This window comes from Ostrinia nubilalis, chromosome 23 (assembly GCF_963855985.1).
Source record: "Ostrinia nubilalis chromosome 23, ilOstNubi1.1, whole genome shotgun sequence".
Classification (NCBI taxonomy): Eukaryota; Metazoa; Arthropoda; class Insecta; order Lepidoptera; family Crambidae; genus Ostrinia; species Ostrinia nubilalis.
Window position 1 is genome coordinate 6,573,163 of NC_087110.1, and position 27,390 is coordinate 6,600,552.

General features: G+C 38.1%; 1 protein-coding gene across 1 annotated transcript in view; it reads left to right on the forward strand.

Moving 5' to 3' along the window:
- The window catches only part of LOC135083390 (uncharacterized), a 122,397-nt gene that overhangs the window by 87,315 nt on the left and 7,692 nt on the right, over positions 1-27,390 (forward strand). The window contains exons 2-12 of the mRNA XM_063978133.1: positions 1,806-1,959; positions 13,119-13,335; positions 14,897-15,015; positions 15,592-15,735; positions 17,071-17,218; positions 17,892-18,020; positions 19,484-19,675; positions 22,400-22,770; positions 23,139-23,341; positions 24,069-24,221; positions 25,097-25,356. Coding sequence (XP_063834203.1) covers positions 1,807-1,959; positions 13,119-13,335; positions 14,897-15,015; positions 15,592-15,735; positions 17,071-17,218; positions 17,892-18,020; positions 19,484-19,675; positions 22,400-22,770; positions 23,139-23,341; positions 24,069-24,221; positions 25,097-25,356 — 2,089 coding nt within the window. The 5' untranslated portion in view covers position 1,806. The remainder of the gene's footprint in view (positions 1-1,805; positions 1,960-13,118; positions 13,336-14,896; positions 15,016-15,591; positions 15,736-17,070; positions 17,219-17,891; positions 18,021-19,483; positions 19,676-22,399; positions 22,771-23,138; positions 23,342-24,068; positions 24,222-25,096; positions 25,357-27,390) is intronic.

The following is a 27,390-nucleotide window of genomic DNA, read 5'->3' on the forward strand; positions in this document are numbered from 1 at the left end:
GTCCGTCACCCACTGCTATCAATAGTAGCGTAATGCCCCCTTTATTCGCGAGGTGCTGGGATGACGAGTGACGAGCGTTTAGCGGTTTTGATGATTTTCCAAACGAAAGTCTTTGTTTAAGTTGAAGTTATACACCATGGCATGTTAATATACTTTTTTTATGTGACAGGAGGCAAACCCGTTTCTGGGTTTGGTGAGTTCAGTGTTCAGTTCAGTTCCATACTGGCAACGTACCTGTAACTCCCCTGAGACTGCGGGTGTCTATGGGCGACGGTAATCACTTACCATCAGGTGATCCGTTTGCTCGTTTACCTCCTGTCACATAAAAAAACACTTTTTCTGTTTCCCTCATCCTTACTACTTAGGAAAATTCGGAACATGGTAGATTCTTTATTTATTGCTCTTAAAATCTATTTTGGTCTTCACAGAATAGTCCGATTCCAACGATTTTTTTAATAGCTCTATCAATTCCGAAAAACAGACTCGTAACATAGGCATAGTCAGTAAATTTTTTGTTAACATTACGGGGAAGCTTTTGGCCAACCTCTGAGGGAAAATGATGATCCAGCTATAGTTCACGATCCAACCACGATCTGACACATTTTTATGACTTTTTAAAGAATTACTCGTATAAGTTGATAGCTTGGGCCCAACTGCATCGGTCGTCCGGTCGTCAGTCAGTGGAAATGCCCCATTACGTCGCGGCCACACGCACCTCTGCGAGTGGAAACGATTACAGGACTCACATTTCTTACTTTGCTCAACAATGAGCTCGGGAAATTCTTTTACATTTTGTGTTAGTATCGGCAGTTGCTTTGAGTTCTGCATTTTTAAGCCTTTGTAGAAAATAAGCATGCTTAAGCTAAAAATCTCATTCAGATACGGACGGATGGTCTGCTTCAAACGTTTTTGTATTTAATTCCAGTTATATAAAACGCACTCTCGCAACTAACTCTTAAGTCTCAGCCTGCGTCTCATCTGAGAGTGAGAAAGAGATGATGACATGCATGTATCATTTACTCACTATACTTCCATTGTTTATTTACGGAGATATCTTATGCCCGTTTTCACCATCAATCCCTAATTTTTAAGTGACCCCTATTAAACAAAATTCCTGTTATTTGTTACCATAGGGGTCACTTAAAAATTAGGGATTGATGGTGAAAACGGGCATGAGACTTACAATAAATCCGTATAAGTTGATAACTTGGGCCCAACTGCATCGGTCGTCCGGTCGTCAGTCAGTGGAAATGCCCCATTACGTCGCGGCCACACGCACCTCTGCGAGTGGAAACGATTACAGGACTCACATTTCTTACTTTGCTCAACGGTCCGGGTTCCAGAGATGGCTGACGTTAACTTTATGATTTTATACGCGGGAATTCTTACATTTTATGTCGGGATATTTACGCAGCAGTTGGGTTTAGTTGGGTATTTTTGGATGTAGATTGAAAAGCTTCAAAAAGTGCTTTTTAGTCAGAATCACTTGCGTTTGCCAACCAATAGCAACAAAATTAATTACACCCTAAAATAATAATTTTAAGTATTTTACAGATACACCGTAGAATGCTTATCTGAATGAATGAATAAGGTATTTTTTTCAGCAGATTTACCAGAATTAGGAGAAGTTCCACATATTAAATAAATCAAGCTTCCTGTCCTCTCTCTCTTTCTCTCTCTGGGTTGTTTGGAAGAGATCACTTCCCAGTGATAAGACCGCCTCAATTATTGCCGTTTCAATTTTACATTTCTTTTATATGCCTATTCATCTATCTAACTCATGTTACCCCTTTCTTTATTCGCAGAATGAGACTAGTGGGCGCTGTGGCAGTGTTATGCGCGTTGTCACATTGCGTCGCGCAATGGCGGTGTCCCGGGCTGAGTGCTCGGCCCGCGGCCGAATGCTCGTGCGACCTGCCCCATACGCTGCGGTGCACCGGAGACCACACTGCCCTTCAGGTACGAGTTAGTTTGGGGATTTAATAATAGATAGCGCTAGTATCTAAGAGTTTGTTTACTTCTTCACGCCACTAGGTGGCGTTGGTAAATATTATGGGTATTTTTAGTCTCTCCTGACTGCAGGAGCACGACTCTTTCATAATAACACGGATATACGGGTTGGAAAGGATGTGGTTATTTAATAATAATTACTCTCTACTTATTAACTAGTGACAAATTAAGCCCGACCAAACTAATTTCGGTTGATCGAGACACAAATCAGCGTTGGATAACCACAGACCGGTCCATAACTGATTCGATATTCGTGTTCTCATATTTTAGATACGTGCGAAATTTACGCGCAATTCTAACATGGGCACGGCGACCGCTAAAGAGCAATAGAATAAGAGAGAGTAGGCTGTCTATCAACGAAGTTTAATGTCACCTCTTCCCATGTGCCTAGTTTTACAATACATACTGGTTATCTTTACGAGATCGAATCAGAAATGAGGAGATCCGTAAACGAACTAAAGTCGCTGACATAGCCCGACGGATTAGCAAGCTGAGGTGGCAATGGGCAGGGCACACGTATAGTACGCAGCAAGGTTCTGGAGTGGAGGCCGAGTACCGGAAAATGCAGCGTGAGACGTCCACCCACAAGGTGGACCGACGACATCATAAAGGTAGCAGGAAAGCGCTGGACGCAGGCCGCTACCAACCGGGTAACATGGAAAGCATTGGGAGAGGCCTATGTTCAGCAGTGGACGTCCTATGGCTGAGATGATGATGATGATGATGATGACTGGTTATCAGTCATTCTGTGTTGCAGCTTTTCCAGAGCCCAAAACTTTATACCTACAATGTCCTGTAAAAATACAATGCCGTCATCTAAGACCAAATTAAAATTACAGCCATTATGGCTAACGCAAACTGCGAAAAAAAAAAACATAGGTATGGGACTATTCCCACATCTCGTTCCCATCGCTGCAACTCCTGTGTAGCCAGGATCTACAGTTTGACCGCCAATAAAACCCAACCAGTGAAGGTCAAGTTTGTCTCGGGGGTTTAAACTGTCATTGGACCTGCAACGAAATTAATCAGAATAACACAGGAGGAGTTCGAAGTTGAGGTTTGACTTCCCATCCAGTGCTTTAGATTCGATGGTGGAAGTATCAATTAATGTAAGGGACATTTTGGCCAAAATGAGTTATATATACCAACGCATTCAGAATTTTCGGCTCTATCGATTGGTATACTTGAAATGTTGATATCTTTAAAAAAATGTCCCTTACCTTACACATTTTTAGTCGCCTGAATACGACTTTTGGGGAAACAATTGATTTAAAGGACGTAAATTTGTTTTAATAATACAATTCAGCCCTTACCCTAAACTTTTGGTTTTAACATTGAACCTTACTTCATTTGAAACTTTTTGATTTATCACAATTAGGCCCTTACGTTAATATGTATACAAGAATTTATCAATGACTTCTATTGATGGTGATATGTATTTAATGCCTCCCACTTCCACTACATTTATGAACACTAACAACACTTGTTTCTATATTTTTTCTGTTCATTTTTACGCAGTTGGCTTTTTGACGGAGGGGCTTCTTCAGAAGCTGTTCAATTCCGTCATCCTCGAAGGAAAAACGCCTACGGCATGGCACAGAAGTGTGGTGATACTCTTCTTCAAAAAAGGCGACCAAACCTTGTTGAAGAATTATAGACCCATCTCACTACTGAGCCATGTCTACAAGTTGTTTTCGAGAGTCATTATAAATCGTCTCGCTCCTCTCGACTACTTCCAGCCTCTCGAACAAGCCGGTTTCCAAAAGCTTTAGTACCATAGACCCCATACATATGCTACGGCAGATTATACAGAAGACCGAGGAGTATAATTAGTCACTTTGTCTGGCGTTTGTGACTATGAGAAAGCCTTTTCTTCGATAGAGACCTGGGCAGTACCTACTACATTCTCTCCAACGGTGTCAAATTGACTATATCGATACATCGAAGTGTTGAAAGGATTGTCAAACGTCTCCAGGATTAAGATTTGAAACCTCAATACTCAATACAACCTATCTAGTTGCAGCGAAGGGTAAGATAGGGGGAACTGAAAACTCTGAAACTGTTCACCACCACCTGGAGATCTGCTTCTGGACTGGAGCGGATTCGGCATAAATATCAATAGCGAGTAAATTACCCACCTTCGATTCGCGGACGATATAATAGTCATGGCTGAGACTGTGGAAGATCTAGGCACTATTCTTAATGGCCTTAGTAGAGCCTCTCAACGAACCCCTCGTAAAATGAACATGAACAAGACAAAGTCATGCCAAATGTCCTTGTTGCACACGCTCCTCTAAAGATTACTCTACACTCGGCAGTTGTCGACAAATATTGAAACCTAGTACAAACAAAACAGTCCAGTTAGGTAGGTCTAACTTCGAGGAAGAGGTCAATCGTCGAATCCAAATCGGCTGGCAGCGTTCGGGAAGCTTCGTGATATTCTCACGTCTGAAATATCGCAGTGTCTAAAGCTACAAGTCTTTGATAACTTATGGATCTGAGATGTGGTCGCTTACTGTGGGCCTCATAAGAAGGCTCAAGGTCAAATGCGATGGAGCTTGCTATGCTCGTAGTTTCCCTTCGTGATTGAACCAGAAATGAGCAGATCCGCAGGAGAACCAAAGTGACTGACATAGTCCGCAGAATCGCTAAAATCAAGTGGCAGTGAGTGGAGCTCGTAGCTTGCAAAGCTGATGGCCGCTGGGGCAGAAAAATTCTTGAGTGGCGACCACGAGCTGGAAGACGTAATGTGCTGCAGACCTCTACTAGGTCGACCGACGATCTGGTGAAGGTTGTAGGAGGTGCCTGGATGCGGGCGGCACAGGACCGGTTGTTATGGAAATCCTTGGGGGAAGACCTTTGTCCAGCAGTGGACGTCATTCGGCTAAAACGAACGAACGATGATTAAAAAAACCTAACTGCGTAAAAATTATCAGAAAAAGATAGAAACAAGACAACTTGTTCACAAATGCAGACGTAGGCATCATCAGTACTAAATGTTTTGTTGGTGATGTGTATGTGATGCCTCCAACTGCATTTGTGAACACTAAGTTGTCTTGTTTCTATCTCTTCTCTTCGTTTTGTTAATGAAAACTTGAATGCAACCTCTACTTACATCAGGTTTCAATGTTAAAATTGTCAAGTTACAATAATATTACTGTCGTGATTATTCTTAAATGTACCTTACAACATACATGACATTCCATACTGTGAAATTTCAACATTGTAAGGTACAGTCAAGCTCGTTTCTTTAATGTAAGGGACATGCTATCTTTTAAACTACCCATTTTTCGAAAATTTGGCGTTTATATTATGAAAGAACAGAAAATTCTAAGAAACTTTGCCATAGAAACTATTTAAATCGTAACATCACATAAAAAGATATTGAGGTATAAAGAAAAAAAAAACGTTTTTTGGCTCTCCTGAAAAGTCGTGTTTTGTCCCTTACAGTAATTGATATTTCCACCATCGAATATTGTATTTTTGTATCTTTGCTAGTAAGGTTTATTTTTTTCTAGCGAGCCTACTAGGTCTGACTTCATTTATGCTGACTGTTGCCAGAGGGAGATTAGATGGAAAGTGCAGTGAAACAATTTACGGCAATACGCCCATAGATACTCGTAGATGGCACCGTTTAGAAGATTTAGCACAATAGTGGATCAAAATTGAATGATTTTGTATTTAAAACAATGTCAATCAGTGAATTACTTGTTCAACTGTGTTATCTTTATTGATAACACAGTTGAACAAGGTCAACTAAAAAGCAAGAATCTAACTTTAAAAAACGTTTTTTGGTCTGAAATGTTTTGACGAAAGAACCAAACTAATGGAATCCATGACTGTAAACCCTTAAAAAGGAGGCTGACAATAGTGACTGAGTTTCTTGCGCTGCTTCTTCTCAGCACTGGCCCATTTATTGTCCCGAAGCAAGGAAGTCCGTGGTAGGGTTAGTACTGGAACGTGTTAAAGTGCTTTTTAAAAGCCTATTGCAAAAATAAATGAGTTTCATGAGTTTCATGCGACCAAAACTTTACTCTTGATATAGGTAATCTAGAAACCATCTTCATTTAAAAATCCATCATTACCCAAGTTGGTCATAATAATCAAAGCGTAAAGCAAATATTAAAACGCGTTTTAATTTATATAATTCAATATCTTTCCAAAATCACGTAATAAATCAACAAGGTCCATTTTGCCCAGTAATTTCCATTAGCATCCCACATTTGGGCAGCGAGGAATAAAACCGAACATTTAATAATGCTGCCGTTTATTTTACCTTCTGTCTAGCACAAAGAAAACAGCCAGTGCAACTTTTTATCCACACTATAATACGAGTAGGTATATTATGATGACGACTATACGATGTACGAGAGGAAAGAATTTTGATTGTATTGAATAGGCTCCGAAACTACTGGACCGATTGAAAAATTATTTCACTATTAAAATTCTGCATTGTCCTTGACGAACTAAGCTATAGAATATGGATAGAGAAATTCTGTGACCGACCGAAATTAGCCGCGGGTAAAAGCTATAAACAGGCAACAATTATAAAGGGTAACACGCTAACCTTCGTTAACATCAATCACCTTAAAAGGACGTTTTAACCAAAATGAAAGCATTTAATAGTGATCTAAGTAGGTATTATTTCGGCTGAGTTGCACTACCTAACTTTAACCATCCGTAACTATAACGTTAACCGGTATTTTTATATGAACTTTGACAGATTTTTGACGTTTGTTAAAGTTAAAGTAAGTTGGTTCAACCCAGCCTTAAAATAGGGCTGTTCTCGTTGCGCTAAGCTTTCGATGCCCGAGCGTCCGTATTCCGTATCTTTGTATTGTGGAGTTTGTTTGAGCGGAGGCCGAAAAAGGATAAAGAATCGGGACGTGCGCGAGTCGTCATCACGAGCTGTTTGCCGGACCGCCTTAGGGTGGCAATCGTGCGGTGTTACGTACTTGGGTGCCTTTTCTTGGGGTTTTTATGAAATAATATGGTGAATATCACCAATACAGTAAACGACTTTATCTAAGCTTAGTTCAAGAGCTGTTGTTGTCTTGTCATGATAATGAGCCTGTTTTGCTGTCAGCTGCTATCATAGCAGATAGTAAGTTTGTTATTACTTTGCGTAAACCAGCGTCGTGGCCTTCTTCACCGTAAGCCACAGCATATTATGCTGAGGTGTCATTGCCATAGGCATAGATGTTGCGACCACGGGAGTGTTGCAACACGGTGGCATTGCTCACTTACACTTTCTTATCCTTCACAAATAATTTGTGTGCTAATTTTGTCTTTTTTTATGTCCCTTTTGTCTTTGTGTGATTGCAATAAATGTTTCTTTTTTTCTTTCTAATGACATTTCTAAATCAGATGAAAGGTTATCTGTTCTTATTGTGCTAAGCTTTCGATGCCCAAGCGTCCGTATAAATCCGTATCTTTGTATTGTGGAGTTTGTTTGCAGCGGAGGCCGAAAAAGGATAAAGAATCGGGACGTGCGCGAGTCGTCATCACGAGCTGTTTGCCGGACCGCCTTAGGGTGGCAATCGTGCGGTGTTACGTACTTGGGTGCCTTTTCTTGGGGGTTTTTTTTTAAATAATATGGTGGATATCACCAATACAGTAAACGACTTTATCTTAGCCATGATAATGAAGCCTTTTTTGATGTCAACTGCTACCATGACAGATAGTTTGTTATTAAATTGCGAAAACCAGGGTCGTGGCCTTCTTCATCGTAGGTCACGGCATATGCAATGGGCATAGCCGATACGACCACGGAACAGTGTTGCGACAAATGGCACTGCTTAATTATGTCATTGACTGCTCAGTAACGCTTTCTGTTCCTTGCCAATATTTTATGTGCCAATTTTTGTCTGTGCTGGACCGCAGGGTGGCAATCGTGCGGTGTTGCACGATTGCCACCCTGCGGTGTTGCGATCGACGATCGTATCTATGGGCTTAACGTTACGATCAGATTTTATAAAATTCAATAGAAATTGAACTTAAAAGAAACAATAGTCATACTTACCAATGATGTTGCAAGATGAGGATTTTGAGAGGAAGTTCCAACTCGAAGTAGACAGATAATCTGAAATACGAGTATGTGTTACATGAATAACTTTTGAATTGGTCGTAAATATCATACCTAATGTGTCTCAGTAAAGCTGATTTTAATAAAAAATTAAAGAAGATGAATTTCAATTGATAACATTAGTGCAATAAACGTATCAACGCCCAGGTTGACTTAATTTTATGCTGTTCAAATTGGTACCAATAAATGATTTTTCTTTCTTTCTTTAAATTTATATATCGCTGATTTAGCTAAATACAATTTTAGAATTCCGCCAACGTCTCAGATATCCCGCAGCGTAGTCACACTACATACGAAACCCGGATAGCCGCTGACCGCAAAACAAACAGCGTTCCCATCACTAGCCGCAAACACGCGTTGATGATAGCCTTTATTGGCCAGCCTTTTATTGGGGAACGTTAATTTGGGCTATGGTATAAAATCTATACTAATATTATAAGGCTGAAGAGTTTGTTTGTTTGAACGCGCTAATCACAGGAACTACCGGTCTGATTTCAAAAATATCTTTTGGGTTGGATAGGTTTTAGGTTAATAACATCACCCTACAGCCAATAGGGGTGGAGCAGTAAAGAAAAATGTTGCAAAGACGGGAAAATTATTGAAATTATTTTCACGCTTACGAAGTAGCGGGCACCAGCTAGTATGAATATTTAAGAAGAACATCATATTTTGGAGGTGGACCGACGACCTCATAAAGGTAGCGGGAAGGCGCTGGATGCAGGCCGCCATAACAGGCCATTGTGGAAATCATTGGAGGATGTTTTGCCTATGTTCAGCAGTGGACATCCTATGGCTGAAATGATGATGATGACGATGATGAACATAATTGAAGCTAATAATTATAATTGTTGTAGGTGATATTTTTAAACATAAATGTCCACCAGTCACAGTTTGTAAGAGTAGACGCACACCGTTGATTTTTAGTTGGCCGATAGTTGTGCCCGATTTTAAATTGTATGAAGAATCGGCCAAATCGAATCGGCGCGAGTGTGCGCACTCCCATACATGCCCATACTGATCAACTGCCCGACTAAACTATCGGCCGACGAAAAATCAACGGTGTGCGCCTACTCTAAGTCAGCTATTCCTATCAGACTATTTATTAAGATGCACATAATATAACTTTTGCTCGAACATTACTTAATGAATCGTACTTGAAGAAGTAATCAATTGTACTGAGGCTTTTCATCGTATTAAATCATTCGTAATTTACAAAGTTTCGAGTAATTTTGTAAAGAATTTCCTCCGTACCAAATTAATAGGAGAATTCGAGCGAAGCAAAAGTGCCTGTACAAGAGCAGTTTAAAAGAATTCGGAACCCTAAAAATGAGGTAATTTTTCAGACTTATGGGCTCAGGTTTATTGTTCCCGGCTATATGTTTATATTTCTGTTAGTGCCTTAGGTACCGCCGTTATTGTATAATAACGACCATCCCAAGCTTTTGTAGCGCATTCGTGGTTTTATAGCTTTAGCTTGACTGCACTTGGGTAATTCATTTTGGGAATTATTTTAAGCGATATTATGTTTTCTGATTGTCCGGTAATTGTTCCGTTCTTTTTTCTGAATACCTTTAAGTATAAAAAGTAAATTAATTAAATGATTGGCATCCTTTTAAAATATGACTCTACTCATGATACTAGACGTTCCCAAAATATGAGACAAATCTAATGACACACCTCTCGACCATACTGCTACTCAAAATCCTGGGTTGCACCATCTTACTTTAACTATAACAAACGTCCAAATTCCATGCAAAAATACTGGTTAAAGTTAATTTTTTATTTTTATTTATTTACACTTTTGCACATACAACTGTACAGTGGCGGACTTAATGCCAGGAGGCATTATCTGCCAGTCAACCACAGGTCGAGTAGAGAGACTAAGGCGGTGCAATAAATATGACGTTTAATTAATATACTTACATAGCATTGTTAATGTTATGGTTTAAGTCAGGATGATGCTACAGCTCAGCCTAATAAGAAAATATGTTTTCTTACGATCAAAGCGCTCTGCTTGATGACTAAGGCTGAGTTCTATAACAAACGTCAAAAATCTGTCGAACTCCATACAAAAAGCACCGGTCATTGTTAAAGTTACGGTTAAAGTAAGTTGGTGCAACTTGTCACTACGGAATATGTACGATTTTTTTAAGTTAACTTCATCTCCCGTCTCTTAGATGTAAGCCTAATATCTGACTTTTTCAACATAGTAATAAACTGCAAAGCCTCTCTGTACCTATAGATAGAGTAAGTTCACATGTGAGGTACAGACAACGGCATCTTTGTGGCATCTTAAGCAGCTGTAATAGATGCTATTTTCCAATAAATAATATAGCCTGATGTGCTATTGACTGTACTTGTCGATCAGTACCCTACTCACGGGCGCAGGTGTGTGTTGATAGTTGCTTGCCCGACCTCTCTTCAAGACCACTACTACTGACTACTCTTAATATTGTGTTTTTGAGGGTTTCTTTAGCTACAGTGGCTATAGGGGGAAAATTTGGCTCAAAACAAAAAAGGATTATTTTAATTTCCCACCTCTTCATAGTTATGTCCATAGATGACATAATTGTTATTAGACAGAAGACAATGTTAATCTTCAATCACACCAACGCGTGCAGATCGCGATTATAGGCCAATGACAGGTTGTGAGACCCATGACAGTCCGCGCGACCTGTCATTGGCATATGATCGCGCTGTGATCGCGCCGGCGACGATGGCGTTCTGCATGCGTTGATGTGGTTGAAGCTATAGTGTTACTGACGCCTATTTATTTTTAGTCGGTTGCAAGATTTTTTGTTGACCCAAACTTGCCCTTTAGGGCTAAAGTAACCTGCATCTACGTACGTAAAAATTTGACAAAACAACTTATTTGACCTAAATTTTCTTGGATACTTGGGTATTCAGAAATAATTCCTTACAGAATCTTAACTCACAAAAAGGATTTTTCAAAATAAATTACATATTGTAGAAAAAAAATACAAGTAGGTAAGTAACAGGTAACGAAAATCCGTAGTAATGCTTGGAGTTCCAGATAAACGAGTAGTTTAGTATCTCGAGTTGATTGATATGGGTAGCTATCTAGATACGAGAATCGATTAAAGAGTATCGAAAGAGAAAAACGTTTGTATCTTTGTAAACATGTTTGTAGGAGAGCATCTCTGGACATCCTAGGTCAAGTCTGACAACACAACACTATTATCCTTTTAAAAACCAACAATCATTATTCAAAGTTAGTCACTTATGGCAAAAATTATGGTTTGTATCCATTGATTTTTGTAATAATAATAAATTTCTATAAGATACACTTTTATCCCCAAATTCCGTGAAGCGAGCAGACCAGCAGGAAATTTATCAAAATTTCTGTCTAGTCCAAATTTGTCATTTCCACCAACATTGTTTAAGATAATTGTCACTTACCCACTGTTGACAGTAATTATATTCCCTAAACTCCAATTTAAATGTTCAAAAACATCCCCCATCCAATCAAATTATCCAATTAACAAATCAAATTTAAACTACCTAAACGTCCCTTGAACGTGGAGGTTCCGAATCTAATCTGGTTTAATTAAATTTTTTGTTTGAACATAACTTACGAGACCTTCCGGTAGATGCAGATCACTTTTAGGGAATAGACTGGTATTATTGAAATTATTATCAACAATCATCAAAACAGTACCATCATCAGGTCATTTGGACTGGAATTCGCTGCCTGCTGCTGTCTTTCCCGAAGACTACAATCCGGGTCTTTTCAAAGCGAGAGTGAATTTAGGGCAGATATTTACCATCCTAGACTGCACCCCACTTAACATCAGGTGCGATTGTGGTCAAATAACTGCCTTGTTAGGCATACAAAAATTAGTCTCTATTGCAGGAGCACGACTCTCTTTACCAGAGGTGAATGGAGCTTTTGGGCTACGCTCCCAGTGCTGGCCAGAAGAGTTGGGAAGGCCTGATGTTCGCTTTTTTGTTCCTTAGTCGCCTTTTACGATGTCCAAGAGAGAAGTTAGTTTGGTTCTATTCTTCTTTGCAGGAACCACACATTCTTATAAGGCGCCATTAAGTTAGAAATTCATCAAATCTAATATGGCACTTTGGATAGACTACTGGCAAAACTATACTAAATTGTTTTCTTTATTGAAATAGCATCTATACAGCTACATAGACTGTTCGCAGCACTATTAAATTTAGTAGTATTTGATATGGGGCTCAACAAACAATATTAATTTGAACTAACTTTTGCGAACTGGGTTATCAATCAAACGGAATGGGAATAAACTCGTTCGAAGACAAATTACACCTACAAGTTGGATATTGATTTATTCGAATTCTGCGTAGTGTTAGTTATAACTTATAATCAAATTAGTGTTCAGGCAAATGTACTCGTATTAATTAGTTTCAAAACAATTTAGGTACACGTGTTCAATTCAACACGTTACGAATACTGTGAATAGTAATTTTCTTGGCTTAAACTTGGTGCTTGGAAACCTATTTACACGAGCTATGCTCCAATTTAAAGTTAGAGATACATAGACACTACAGAATTACACGAAAATTGGTTATACATTTTACCTTATTATAGTAGTAGGTAGTAGAATAATAGGAAGTTTAAACAATAGCAGCGTTAGGCGAAATTTATCCGTGAGAAATATCTTCCTGACAACAGGATATTAATATATTGGACCGAGAAAACTGTTCAAAATTACATAATAGGTATAACATAATAAATAAATATCTTTCGACAATTTCACACAATGTTATAATAATTGTTAGAATAATAATACTAACAACTGTTTATACAATTTTAAGACGCCACAGCGTTCAAATCAAATCAATCTTTATTTGTCATATTCGTAAATAATTTTTCCGTGCTTAACAAAATAGTTACAATCATTTTCAATTATGTGAAATACAGGCCAGTAGCTGCCTTTTTGGATTCCAATGTACATTTTTACCTGAAGTTACGAACATGAAATAAATTGAAATGATAAAAGCTCACCTATAATAAATCTTCTTTTTCTAGATAATCGGCCGCCATCTCCGAGAACAAAGAGCTAGGAACAAGAACACGGCGGTTTCTCTTCTGGACTGTGCTTTGCGAGGAGTCTCCGCGTTGTCCACTGCTTCCGTGTCGGAGCTGGCCGGAGTGGGACTTCATGGGCTGGTCATATCCTCGGGGGACATACGGAGGGTGCAGCAGGGAGCGTTCAATAGCGTTGCGGCTACGCTACTGGCTTTGGGTAAGTAGTTATTTTGTCTAAAGTGGAGGCAATGCGTCGGCTATTCTGAGTAGGCTTAGAAACTCAAAAACAGGGGCTCGAGAAGAAACTATTTTAGTATAGGATGTGTCCCTGCTCGATGGAACTGCGGCATAAAAAAGCATGAAAAAACTGTGAGTTAATGGCGCTCCTTGGGGACAAATACCTGATTATTATCATAATAATTTCTTGGGACCAAGGTGGACCGACGACCTTATAAAGGTAGTGGGAAGGCGCTGGATGCAGGCCACCAACCGGCAGTTGTGGAAATAATTATGGGAGGCCTATGTTCAGCAGTGGACGTCCTAAATGGCTGAAATAATGATATAATTCTTGGGAATAAAGTTATCACAATTATATTAGTTTAGTTTTATTGGAAGGAGAATGACTTATACAGCGCTTAAATAAGACAAGTATGTTCATCTTCTTTTGTTCTTCCTACTTAAAACTGTTCAGCAAAGATTCTCGGCTCCACAAATAGACAACTGCAAAAAATTCAGGACATTTAAAAACAGTATATTTTCTACTTATTATGCTACGTCACTGTTGTCTATACTTTTGTGATGCCTTCTTCTTCTTCCTCGGCACCTCACTAATGAGGATCACGACCACATATTATCTTAGTGTTCCTCCACAGACTACGGTCATAAGCTGTGTGGACCGTCTGACCATCTCGTCATCTCGTAGTGATACCAGAGGTGGAATTGTGTAAAGCAATCGTAATCATTTGACAGTTCATAACGTACGATTATTCTGTCAAACGCTTTGTTTAACTGACTTTATCGTACGTTATGAACTGTCAAATGATTACGATTGCTTTACACAATTCCACCTCAGATTGACAATCTTTTTGATAAAAAAATAATTGATGTGGTAGATATTACTACCTGAGTATAACTGTTCCAAACTGTACTCGTAATTACGACTAACATACTGAACCCTAGCTGTGTTACGAAACTGGAAACCCCGGGGGAAATGTACTAATGTAGGAAACCAAATGTAGGCAATTAGGTAAATATGTGTCCCAATTTATAACGTTTGTAGAACTTCTCGTGCTTTATTGGTTCAAAGTCAGTATATTTAGACTGTTTGTCAAAGGTGGATTAAGAATAATGAGGTAGGTTAATGACTAAATTAATGCGATTGCTATTTTTACTCGTTGTAATATTGATATTTTTGGCCTTAGTGGTTTGCGAATCTCATTAATGCCAGCTAGGTTTGCGTATTTAAACCATAATTGCTCTTAATTAACATTAACAGTTAAGAAAGTTATTTACTAAGGTTATATTTTAAGGTTGGTTTAATAAAAATGTTTCTGTAAAATATACGCGCAGATACTGGTTGGTGTTAAATCAGAAGCAGTGATATTGCAACATCAATAAATTATTGTGTAAAAATTTCAAGGACTACAATTGGTTATAGAACCGTAATGAATTTTATTTTTAGATCTCTATTATTAAATATTGTGTCACGAGAAAAGAAAACCTCTTTAACTATAATGTTTTTCCTGTATCAAAAGCTACAAAACTGGTTATATTTCCAGGTTTGCCAAACAACCAATTGCCGTCGGTGCCTACGGAGGCGTTGACGCGTCTCTGGAATTTGGATCGTCTGGATTTATCCAACAACAAAATCCATACTTTAGACACAAATTCCTTCAAGGTAAGTGAAATTCAGAGCTAATTTTTCAATACTTACCGATTTGTTCACGAAAATGTAGTTCCAATTTTCATTTTGGTCCGGATTTTACTAAAACAGTTTTTATCAATACTGTTTGGCCTGAGACCTTTTAATAAAATATAATATCAGATATGAAATCACTAAATAGAAGATTATTACCTAAATACGTATATTCTACTTATCCAAAAAAAAACCTTTAAGACGCTTCAACGCGTCAAAAAACAGAAATGAAGAAAGGGACAAATTGTATTACTTTTATACGTAGGTAAAAGTTTTCACAGTACTAAGAAGTCAATAAATAGGTTATCTAGGTAAATGGAAATACTGAAATGGACACCTTATGAAGTTATCTTACATTACTGGCCAGTGAATAATGTAATAATAATAAAAATCCTTTGTTGTAAGTACACCACCACACCAAAAAAGAAAGCAATAAATACACAAAAGTACCATAGTTAGGCAGTCATATTCCTATGAAGCGATCTCCAGACCTATGATAGGACAAATTGAGTTTAATATAATAATAATAACTTCTTAACGCGATTTTACACTTTGCAGGGCATCCAGAACCTGACTTACCTGGACATAAGCGACAACCAATTGACGAATATCTCGCCAGATGCATTTAAACCGCTAATTAAGATGGCGGTCCTAAGGCTTCGAGGGAATCTTCTTAAAGTACCCGCTTTGGCTTCGTTGAAGGTAATTGGTTTTTAACGAATAGATCATTAAGATTCATTATTTAAAGAGAGGCAACTTAGTGCTTTTATTGTGAAAGTATAGTAACACGTTGGGCGCCACTATTGATGCGGTTGCTAAAGGACGTAGCTCAATCAATCAACCCGGAAAGGGATAGTAACCGTATCAACTCAAGGCAGTCAGTATTCTTTGTATTAAACTCCATACGCACACTTATCCGTACTGTAACGTAAACGCCCCGTCTCGCGGTTGACAGAACGCGAAAGGCGATGACAGCTCGCTAAAGGCGATACGGTGTTGATCTCTTTCCGAGTTGATAAATCTGCTATGACCTTTATTCGTCACTAAAGTTACATAAAGCGTCTCTATTGATGTAACTTACATCAAATGAGATACACCTATTTGCTAACAATAGAGACGAATCACTGTTATAATCTAATAATAAAACAGACAGCTAGTGTGTTCTTATAAAACCTATTACAAATAGGCACCTTCTATTTATTTTGCTATAATTCCATTGTAATTTGCTCGAAAAGCCCAAAGTGTGTGGGAGTATTTTTTTATAATAAACGTTATTAGAGAGACAATTAAATAGTGTCAGACACACACTTCGATAATTATATCAAAATACTTTTTTCTCTGAAATATTCGAACCATCTCGCGAATTGAAACAAAAGAAAATGATATTATTTTATTAATTAAAACCGTTTGATCATAAAATCGATTAGGCGTGGTGTCGTAATTGACAGTAGTATCACACCGAATTATTTATAGTTTGATGAGTACAAGGCGTCAATATCTAAACTAATACCATCAAACTATAATAGGGCGAAACCAATCAAGTAGTCGAACGATCAAGGATCCAGATTGCTATATTATCTTCGTACATGTTCTTAGCACATCCCATTAAACATGGGCCCGGCGCGTTATCTTCATTAATAGCTCTTTTTGGCCCCGTTCCTTAATTAACGACCCGAAATACTTATAAGACCATTATTGAGAAATGTAATGAATAATAAATTGGTAAGTGAGAATTAATTGTGTTGGGTTTTATAACATTTTGTTGTAAAGCTATCTTTGAAGAATAAGCGCAGAAAGTTACTTTGACCAGTACAATACTATGATATTTATTATGAAATGCCATGTATCAATTAAGTAACAAATGTATGCAAAAGCACGATAAAATAAAATTGTATAACCACATTGAAAATTGCACCAAAATTTACAACACCACGTTGGGCGCCAACTTTTTGATTGGCGCCCAACGCGTTGTTCCGAAATAGTCGAGTGTCCGGCGTCGCGACACAATAAACCAGCTGTCATTATTTCCCACAATAGGAAGCTCACGTGTTAAGGGACTTGGACCTCTCGAGCAATGCCCTGGAGGGCCCACTCGGCCCCACTACCGTGCCCGCTATAAGCTGCTTGACCAATCTGCAATTGTCTGACAATACTTTTGCTAGTATACGTCGAGGCGCTTTGTCAGGTAAGTGTTTTTATTTCTTTTCCCCACTTTAACAAGACAGAGTGAAACAATTTTGAAGCTGTTCTAGTTCTTTGAGACTGTAAGAGGATTTATTTGTTGAAAAAGCAGTCGCTTTGATTTAAGTAAGGCAGCGGGATGTCTGCTTTGTAAAGAACAAAGATGCTGATGCTATTACGATAATGAAACGGATATTATGAATGTAAAAGGTAAATGTATATTGGAAGCTATTAAATTGCGATGCTGTTATTTTATTTATAAAACTATTTTTATACTTTGTTGCGCAAAAGCACGAAAGGTTTTATTTCAGTTTAAGCATTTAGCTTAGTACGAGGGGCTAACGGGAATATTAGTAATTTGTGCAAAAATAAATTACTAATAATCTTTTTTTAAGAAAAAAAGTTATACCTTCTTTGGGCACATTATAATATTAGGGTTTATTTATTATCCTTGACTTAACAATAAATAAAAAGACAAGGAAGCAGCCCTTAAAATTATTTAGATATTTATGTCGAATGATTTACAGAATACCTATCATTTGGTTACCTACGATATTTTTTCCAATAGCAAATTTTGTTTTATCGCCTCTTCCTTAGTTTGATTTAAGTTAAGATTTATTCTATTGTATTTGTAAGCTTGTTAATTATTTACAATTAATTTATGTTTATTTCAACAGGGCTGACGAATCTCACATACCTAAACTTACACAACAACCAGATAGACGTTTTGGAGGACTTCGCGTTTCGTCATCTCACGAACCTCTCGCATTTGGACTTGTCACATAACGAGATTGTTGCTGTTTCAGGTAACTTTTGCTTTTGTTTTTTAATAACTTGAAAAAATGAAATTGCCTAATTGAACCCACGATCCTTCGCTTGCCAAGTCCTTATCATCTGAGCTACTTAGACATTCAGCGAACCCGTGTTCGGGTGATTGCAAAAATGAGTATAGTTCTTGCAACTCACTAAGGCGAGTGAGCTTTACTTGTGTGTGTATGTGTACATGCACTTATCGATAGTGTAATGTCTGTCAAAACGTTTGAAAAACGAACAGTAGCGAGCCACCACACATGTAAAGCTCACTCGCATTCGTGAATTGAAACAACTATATCGTCATCATCATTTCAGTTACAGGACATCCACTGCTGAACATAGGCCTCCCTCAATGATTTCCATATTGGTCAGTTGGTAGCGGCCTGCATCCAGCGTCTTTATTGCAATTTTTTTTGCAATTGATAATTCGCTTTCAAAAAATCTTCATGATCTCAATACCGGTGGAATTATAAGAATTGGAATCTCTAATCACAGATATTATTTGCGCTTGTATCTATTTAATTACATTATTTAATTTTCCTGGAATATTTAATTACTGAATTTCTTTATTGTTTGCTGTTCTAGCAGTTTGTGCTTGACAGCTGAAAGATCAAAGCTTTTTATTAACATTTTTAGGAGTAGCTCGGTATTTAATTTCCGGGATAAAAAATATAGAGCATTGCCACAAATGAGGTTTATTCGGTTTTGTATTTCAATCGGAGATACGAAAAAAATGTCAATAAGTACAATAAATAAACGATTTCTTTCACATGTTACGCCTCATAGGTGCGCTGTGTTGAAAAAGCAGTGTCTATTTTATACAGGGTGTTAGGTAAATGGGTATATGAGCCGACACTAGCTCATGTTAACATGGTCATATAAATGGTATGTTGAAGTTAGAAAATTGATATCTTCATTTTAATTATTTAAATTTTCATACAAATCGGAATTTATAAAATTTATTTTGTATGAAAATAAAAAAAAAAAAATGATGATATCAAATTTCTGACTTCACCATACCATTTATATGACCATGTTAACATGGGCTAGTGTCAGCTCATATACCCATTTACCTAACACCCTGTATAACCTAAATTAAGAGATAAACGAGTACATGAGTAAATTGCTAAATTATGTCAGAATTGCCAAACATAAGTGGCAGTGGCCTGGTCTCATGGCTCGTAGAATTTATGACCGTTGCTTTCTTGATGGTGGTCACGGGCCTGAAGACGTAATGTCGACTGTCCGTTGGGGCAAAATTTTCTCGAGTGGCGACCACAAGCCCGAGGACGGAATATCGACAGGCCTCCCACTCGGTGAACCGATGACTTGGTGTATGCGTGCAGCGCAAGACTGGTCGCTGTGTAAAACTTTTTGGGAGGCCTTTTTCCAGCAGACGAAGTCTTTCAACTAATATGTTACTGGTTTGTTTATAAAATACTGTATTGTTTCTCAGGTGCATCCCTAGCTACCCTGGACAACTTATCTCACCTGGACCTGTCTCATAACTTCCTTCGGTCCCTCTCGGCGGATCCTCTCAAGTCTCTCAAGAGTCTTCGTGAGCTGTTCCTTCACGACAACGACATTTCTATGATCGACGATGGTGCTCTCTCGCAGCATAAGGAGTTGGCCAGGTTCACTATAGAAGGTAAGAACATGATCATAGTTATTAGAAAGAACGAAACATTTGTTGCAACGAACATCATACAAAGACAAAAAGGCACAGAGAAATAATAGACGAAAGTAGCATAAAAGCATTAGGAAGGAAGAGAAGGTGTACTGAGCAGTTCCATCTTCTCGCAATGGGACCTCACTCAGTATTGTCGTGGCTCACGGTGACGAAGGCCATCACGCTAGTTTTCAGTGTACCCCAATGATTATTTAAAAATAAAATTATTAGATTATGATCAAACTTTGGTAGAGTGCCATTTCAATGCATGCTGTCCATTTTAGCTAAAACTTGATAGTTTCATATAGACTGCATTGTGTTTCCGCGTGCCGACGCCATATTATTTCAAATTTCTTCATTTAAATACGCTTCAAATTATAACATGTTCTTGCTTTTTATGTTCATATTACCTACTTATGTAATGTATTTAGTTTATCACCAATTCCTTCTTTGAGTTCCGCGCCTAGGTCCGCAAGGTACAATGATCGTGGCCTAAGGGCGTGTTCCCACGATAATCCAGTTTTACGGTATCCAGTAATTCAGGATTCTGCAAAACATTCGTGTGTTTGAATTTCAAAATACAATTTTTTACCGTTTTTGTGGGCACTGCAATAGGATGTACGTGTGAATCTTGATATTAAAACACGTATTCAACTAGGCGGGATCCTGCAAAAAACGGGATATCTCCATGGAACAAGGCCTAAGGGCGTGTTCCCACGACAGGGTCGTGTCTATGATCGATGGTAGAGCCTCTTTGGCTCACTATTGAAGGTAATAGCGATACCATGATTGGCAGTTTGGGTGGACACAGTGCTATGTGGAATAGGCAACTGACTCTCCATTGAAACCCAAATATTCTTCTACCTACATTTCTATTAAGTTACTTGAAAAGATTCTATGACACACATAAAACTCCTGGTTCTGATCCCTGAATGGAAAAATAGACTTAGAAACCCCTAAGCCATTTTAAAAGACCTATCCAACGATACCCCACACGATGGGGTAAAATGAATATGTAGGGGAGATCCCCACTTTACATATAGGGGAAAATTTGAAATTTTTTTCAAAATTTTATTTTACCGTTCTGTCGGCCTCAACAAAATTACAGCTCTCTAGTGCTAATAGTTTTAGCTAATAGGGTAGCAAAACCTCGGACAGACACTAGGGTTTCTTGTCAGGACTACGGAACCCTAAAAAGAGTTTTTTTTTTCAATATAAACTATTTTTTCGTTTATAACAACATTTTCCAAAATTTCTCAGAACCTCAACACAGCAGCGTAACTTTCATTATTGAAACATGATTTTTGTCCCACACACTCTGTCCCATTGTTCGCCGCACACGCAAGCCGTGTGTCCTCGGATATTTGTCGATATCGAACATTTTCATTGAGAGTAGCCCCCAAAAGCCTTTGTGTAGACCGCTTTATTGTGGCATGACTCTTATTCACGCTACCCTATTCTTTTTATGAGGTTTTTTCATATGAAAGTGCTGACATATGAAAGGTTTTCGTGCGGAAATCTAGGCCTTATGCCCGATTTCACCGTCAATCCCTAATTTTTAAGTGACCCTCATGGTAACACAACAGGAGTTTTGTGTTCATAGGGGTAACTTAAAAATTAGGGATTGAAGGTGAAAACGAGCATTAGTCTGAAGTGCTCGAGTATTAATAAAATTCATAGATGACTGGAGAACAATAGGGAAATGTTGTCAGTTCAGTTTTAGTTGTTGAAATACTTGAAATCAGTTTTCAGTGTAACCAAAGGACTAAAGAATCTTATTTTTGTTTTCTGCTTTCGCCTCTTGAGGACTTTTCTCATTTCATTCATAATGGTGTTCCGAATACTCGTACCAATTTTCAGCTGTATAGGTTGATATCTTATTTGAGGGTATTCACACTTTCACAGTTCATCGTGAAAATGATAAACAGGCATTATATGGAAGATTATCTAATTACGTAAACATATAATACGATGAAATAACAGTACCTACACTAAGATGGCTTTTAATAGTAAATACTCTAAAACGAAGTTAATATTACACAAGTACTTATTTCTGTGAACTCGCTTAATTGGGAAAACTAAATATTGTGTAGCTGACTTCGAATAGGCTTGGGATAGAATATGTTCGTGACATTTGGAAAATGTTTTCTATGTTATTTTGAATATAATAATATGAAGGTTAGAGGTCAGGCTTAGTTATTCAGTCAGAATGTCAATTACCTGTAAAACCTACCTAAGGTAAACTTGTATAAAAGGGCGTTATAGATCGCCTACTTCTCTCTTGTGGATTGGGAAACTTTGGAAAAATATAGTTGTGACACCCAAAGTGACCAAAAAGTGGTCAACCCAACCATATTCCATTGTAACAAAGACGTAATGCGAACTTTTTGGCTACTTTGGGTGTCACGAAGTTGACGTTGACTGTACCTACTTAATGTATTCCATCCAATCGATTACCGAACCACCAAGACGACAATGTTTTAGACTAGGCGCAGACCATCGATTTTTAGTTGGCCGATAGTTGGGCCCGATTTTAATTTGTATGAAGAATCGGATAATCAAATCGGTGTAATGTGCGCACTTCCATACATGCCCATACTGATGAACTGCCCGACTAAACTATCGGCCGACGAAAAATCGATGGTCTGCGCCTAGGCTGTGTCATTGACAGTTGTTATTGATAATACTATTTTCATTTTATAGACAATCCCCTGAATTGCGACTGTTTGATGGCCGGCTTCGCTAGATGGCTTCGAGACGCAAACAACTTGCTACAAACTGACAAGTCAGCCGCAGTTTGTACCACACCCCCACACTTAGAAGGCGCCCTCATCTCCCGACTCTCCAAAAACAAGCTCTGCGACGATTTCGAAACGAAAATCAACATAGACGATCCGAACTACGATTACAATAAAGTCATAGCGAATACCATAGATGTACAAGACAAATACGTAGATGTAGAAACGACTGTGCAAGATTTGTACATAGACAAAACAGATGGACTGGACGACGATGTGTATGATGAGGAGTTAGAAGTACCGTCTGAAGAGGATCTTCCTATTTCTAAATCTAAGGTAAGTAATTGATGAAATAATAGCAGTAAATGAAGTAACGGAGTTGGTATTGACACAGAAGTCAATTAACAAGGTTGCTATCAATTATAATACCCAACACTGATAATGGTAATTATAAAATAGGTAAGATTTAAATAAACTGACATGTAAAAACCAGATTGTCAGAAATAAAACCTCATAATTGTAATCCTAATACCTTCAAGACACGTTAAAATTCAGAGGTCAGGCCAGAATCTTCTGGGCCAACCAATCAAGTGTTTTAAGACCAAGTCCATAACTACTTGAAAAATTATGTTATTACCTTCCTGACTAGATATAAGTTTGCTTGATGTGATGGTTCTTAAAACTACATCTTCCATTTTAAAAAGGTCCGTCTCCTGGACGCTTGGTACGACGACGAAGAGGTCTACCTATCCTGGGCGGTGGATCCACCCTCCACCAGACGCTTCCGATGCACCGGAGTGACGGCATCTAGAAGTGGAGGTCTTCCAAAGCACGTGGCTTGCCACAGAGCCGCACCAGCGAATATCCTGCTGAGGGGACTGAAGATTAACCCAACGGAACAGTATACGTAAGTACTATAGGTAGTATTTTGAAATTGCGTTATTTGAATGAAGCGTCCTTAAAATAAAAAGTGACTGAGGTAGCAGCTGCAAGAGGATAAGAGGGAATCTTATTCGATTTGGTGTAATCTGTGTGCCTACCATGAGTTTACGTTAGGTGAGCTCGCTAGCGAATACGTCAAAAAAATCTATGAAGATTTTATTTCTTGAAAGTAGCCGCTAGGGGCGCTGCACAATATGTCATACATTTAAATGTCATTTTTTTACGCAGTCGCTAGCGAGCACACCTAACGTAAACTCATGGTAGGCACACTGCTGATGATGATTACAATGATCAAAATACGAAAGATTTACTTTATTACAAATCTTAATACTCGTATTAGTTTTTTATATTTTATAATTAGGAGGATGAGTCAAGTAAGAAGTCTATTGTAACTCATAAAAAGTTTCTACCTCATTAGTACGAGTATACCTACTAAGGACAGTGCGCTTACCATGAGTTTACGTTAGGTGTGCTCGCTAGCGACTGCGTAAAAAAATGACATTAATTGTATGACATATTGTGCAGCGCCCCTAGTGGCTACTTTCAAGAAACAAAATCTTCATAGAGATTTTTGACGTACTCGCTAGCGAGCACACCTAACGTAAACTCATGGTAGGTACACAGATCAAATGACAAAATGAAATTGAAATTAAAAGATCCGGTGTTTAGTGTTTTTTTTTATTATCCTCCAGGTTCTGCATAGCCCTCGAAGAGATGGATAGTTCCGACACTCCGCTCTCTTTGGTGCTAGGCTGCGGTGCCCCCCAGCCGGTGCGGCAGCGGGCCACGTTTGCCACGGTGCCCCCCGTGGCGGTCACTGAGCCAGTCGATCGGAGTCACTTGAGGTAAGATCGAAGGTTAGAAAGTTTACTTGGATGAACATGTTCATCTATGATACGATACGATAGTGCAGACCCAGCCAGGACGATGTCTGCTCCGGTCAAACCAGCAAACCCAGGTGGCACGATTTTAAGGAAAGACACGCTCTGGGATGTGAGAGGACGGCCGACTAGCCACTGCGTCTTTAAACCGCACTAGAATAATAATGATTTTTGGTTTCTTTAAAAAAATCTGTAAATAAATAGCACATGGAACATATTACTGAAAGGACTGATACCTAATTAAAAAGCAATTTGTAACCAAATTATATTTGTGAGCAATGGACAAGCTGTTGATGATGATGATGATGATGGTAATAATGTTCGGTTCTGCCTGTAGTGAATGAAGTAATGGTTATAATTGCAAAATGATCATGTTCCGAAATAGCTGTTCTAGGCAAGAAATATCAGACGTTTGTTAGGTACATAATCGGATATACAAAGTGTTTATTTTTATACAAATAGATGGGAAATTACATATTATTATTTACATTGTATATTAATTCGATGCACCAGGCGTGCAAAAGATAAAATATGGGTAATTACTAATGGATAAAATATTATCTTAGTTCAAAGATTCAATTGTATTTATAAATTAAGTCGGTGATACTTACTGAATAATGATCATTACTTTTTGTGGTATTAAAAGAAAGAGATAACACTCAAGGTGATGTTTTGAGTCTACGTAGAATGTCTAATTTTATTAATATAAATGTTAATAATGATCATTGTCATTATCACTTAAAAATTAACTAAAACGTTGCAACAAGCGCAACTTTGGATTGTATTTCTAAGTTTATGAATAAAGGTAAAATTATAACCTTTGAATCTCTTTGTTCCAGGGTCTCCGAAGTCCGCTCCAACGTCACCAGCGAAGGTGTTCTTACAGTCCTCATATCACTCATGGGCATTCCGCCTCCTCGTTCCCAATTCTCCATCAGATCCCAAAGACTCTCCCCAGAATCCCGGTACCCTCTATACAACTGCTACGTCATCCTTGCTGTACTCTCAAGAGGGTCATTAGTAGCCCAGAAGGATACCCCATGTAAAGAAACACTGGAGATATCGATGGAGGGATTCATTCGAGGGCCGTACGAAGTATGTGCTACAATATCTAAATTCAAACCAGAAGAAAGAACACCAATTTGCATAGTCCCTCAAGATATAGATGTAACTGGATCTTTAGAAATGAAATCTGGTATCAAAGGTTTGAATACAGCGCTAGTAGGAGTAGCTCTAGGTTTGATGGTTATAGTCGTAGGTCTGGTGTGGTTTGTTAGGAAAATGCTGAAGAAACCAAGCGAGTTTGAGACCCACAGATGTTTTAGGCCTGAACCGGTGCCGGAGGAGAATGCGCGGTCAAGTTATGTCATGCTGACAGCCACTTCCAAGGTTTAGATGAATTTAAATCTGATGGAAGACATTTTATTGTTCAATGAGGTGCTAAAAGTCATGAAACTTGGAGTCTGATTTGTGAAATATCAACAACATTAAAAGTTTTTTCGTGTATTACGACTACTATTGTACTATGAAAGGGTTGTGTCTTGTGTCCATTTGCCACAAAGTCAACTGGTCACAGAGAAAATCGCGTGTAAATTCGTCATACTTCATATTTGTCAATATCATAAATCATGTCGTCTTCATACTCACAAAAGATGTATGATAAATCGATGGTAAATCGGCAAAAACTCCTATGAAAATGTATGGCATGGTATTGCTTCAAAGGGAGCATGGGAATCTACTTTTAGATGAAAATACGATATACAAAGGATACTAATTGTAGTTGACTGTCTAAAGGTCATAGCAGACTTATCAACTCGGAAAGGGATCAACACCGTATCGCCTTTCGCGAGCTGTCATCGTCTTTCGCGCGCTGTCAACCGTGAGGCGAGGCGTTTACGTTACGGTGCAGATAAGTGTGCGTTGCAGTATGGAGTTTCATACAAAGAATACTGACCTCCTAGAGTTGATACGGTTACGATTTCTTTCCAGGTTGATAAGTGTGCTACGTCCTTAATTGTGTACTTTTAGACACATTATTGGCAGAGTTAAAAATTGGTATTGTAACTTGTTTTTGTTATGTTAATTGCTAGTCTGAACGATATTTAATATCTTATTAAATAGATTGGATATAACATTATGATGTTAAGTAATTGTTTGTAAAGTAATAACGCGACATTAATGTTAAGTGAGTAGTTAAAGTAGTTCCCCACTTTATCAATATCTATGTAATTATAATTGTGAACGTACTTAACAAGAAGATTTTGTTTAATATTTTGTGTTTTTAAAACCTTGATTCTGTTAATAGTCGTTCTTACCAAGAAATCATTATCAATGTACGGTTCACGTATAATGAGTAGGTATTACACATTGTATTTAAAACCACCTTATAATTATGTCCACTTTTCAAAAATGCTTAGCTGTGAAACCAGTCAAAATGAAGTAAAAATAATATCTTCAGTCCAAACAACCCTATAAATTTTTGAGTAAATTCGATTTTCATACTCATTTTTTAAGCGCAGCGTAGGACGTCCATCCACAATAATTATGAGCCGACGACCTCATAAAGGTAGCAGGAAGGCGTATGTTCAGCAGTGGACGTCCTATGGCTGACATAATGATGATGATGAATGACGTTTTTTTAAGTGTGACAGGTGTGCACCTACCATTATCTGACATTGACCTTTACATAACAAGATTTATCAGTTCTAAGATTTATAAACATTTGCTCGTCTGCAATCCAGTTATTTTATCTCGCAAAATTAAATAGAAATCATTAACACTGCAGTGGCAATTAAGATTGGTTTCCAGGAATATTTCTTTTGTGATAAGAACTTTATAAATAAGTAAATTGGATATAGTTTTGCATTGATTTATAAGATTTATGATTGTTTATTTTTTTTAAACTTCGATCAAAACTTGATACTTGGTAAGTCCTCCTCGGTGGACTGACGACTTGACAGTAGCTGGATAAAAAAAAAGAGAAACCGCTTTGTGCCATTTTGGGGGATTTTTAAGTCTAATAGAAAAAGATGATGATGGTGATGAATGTAAAAAAATCAGACTACTATTTGAGACTGGGTTTGCACCATCTTACTTTAACTCTAACATACGTCAACAAAAGTCTGGCCAACTA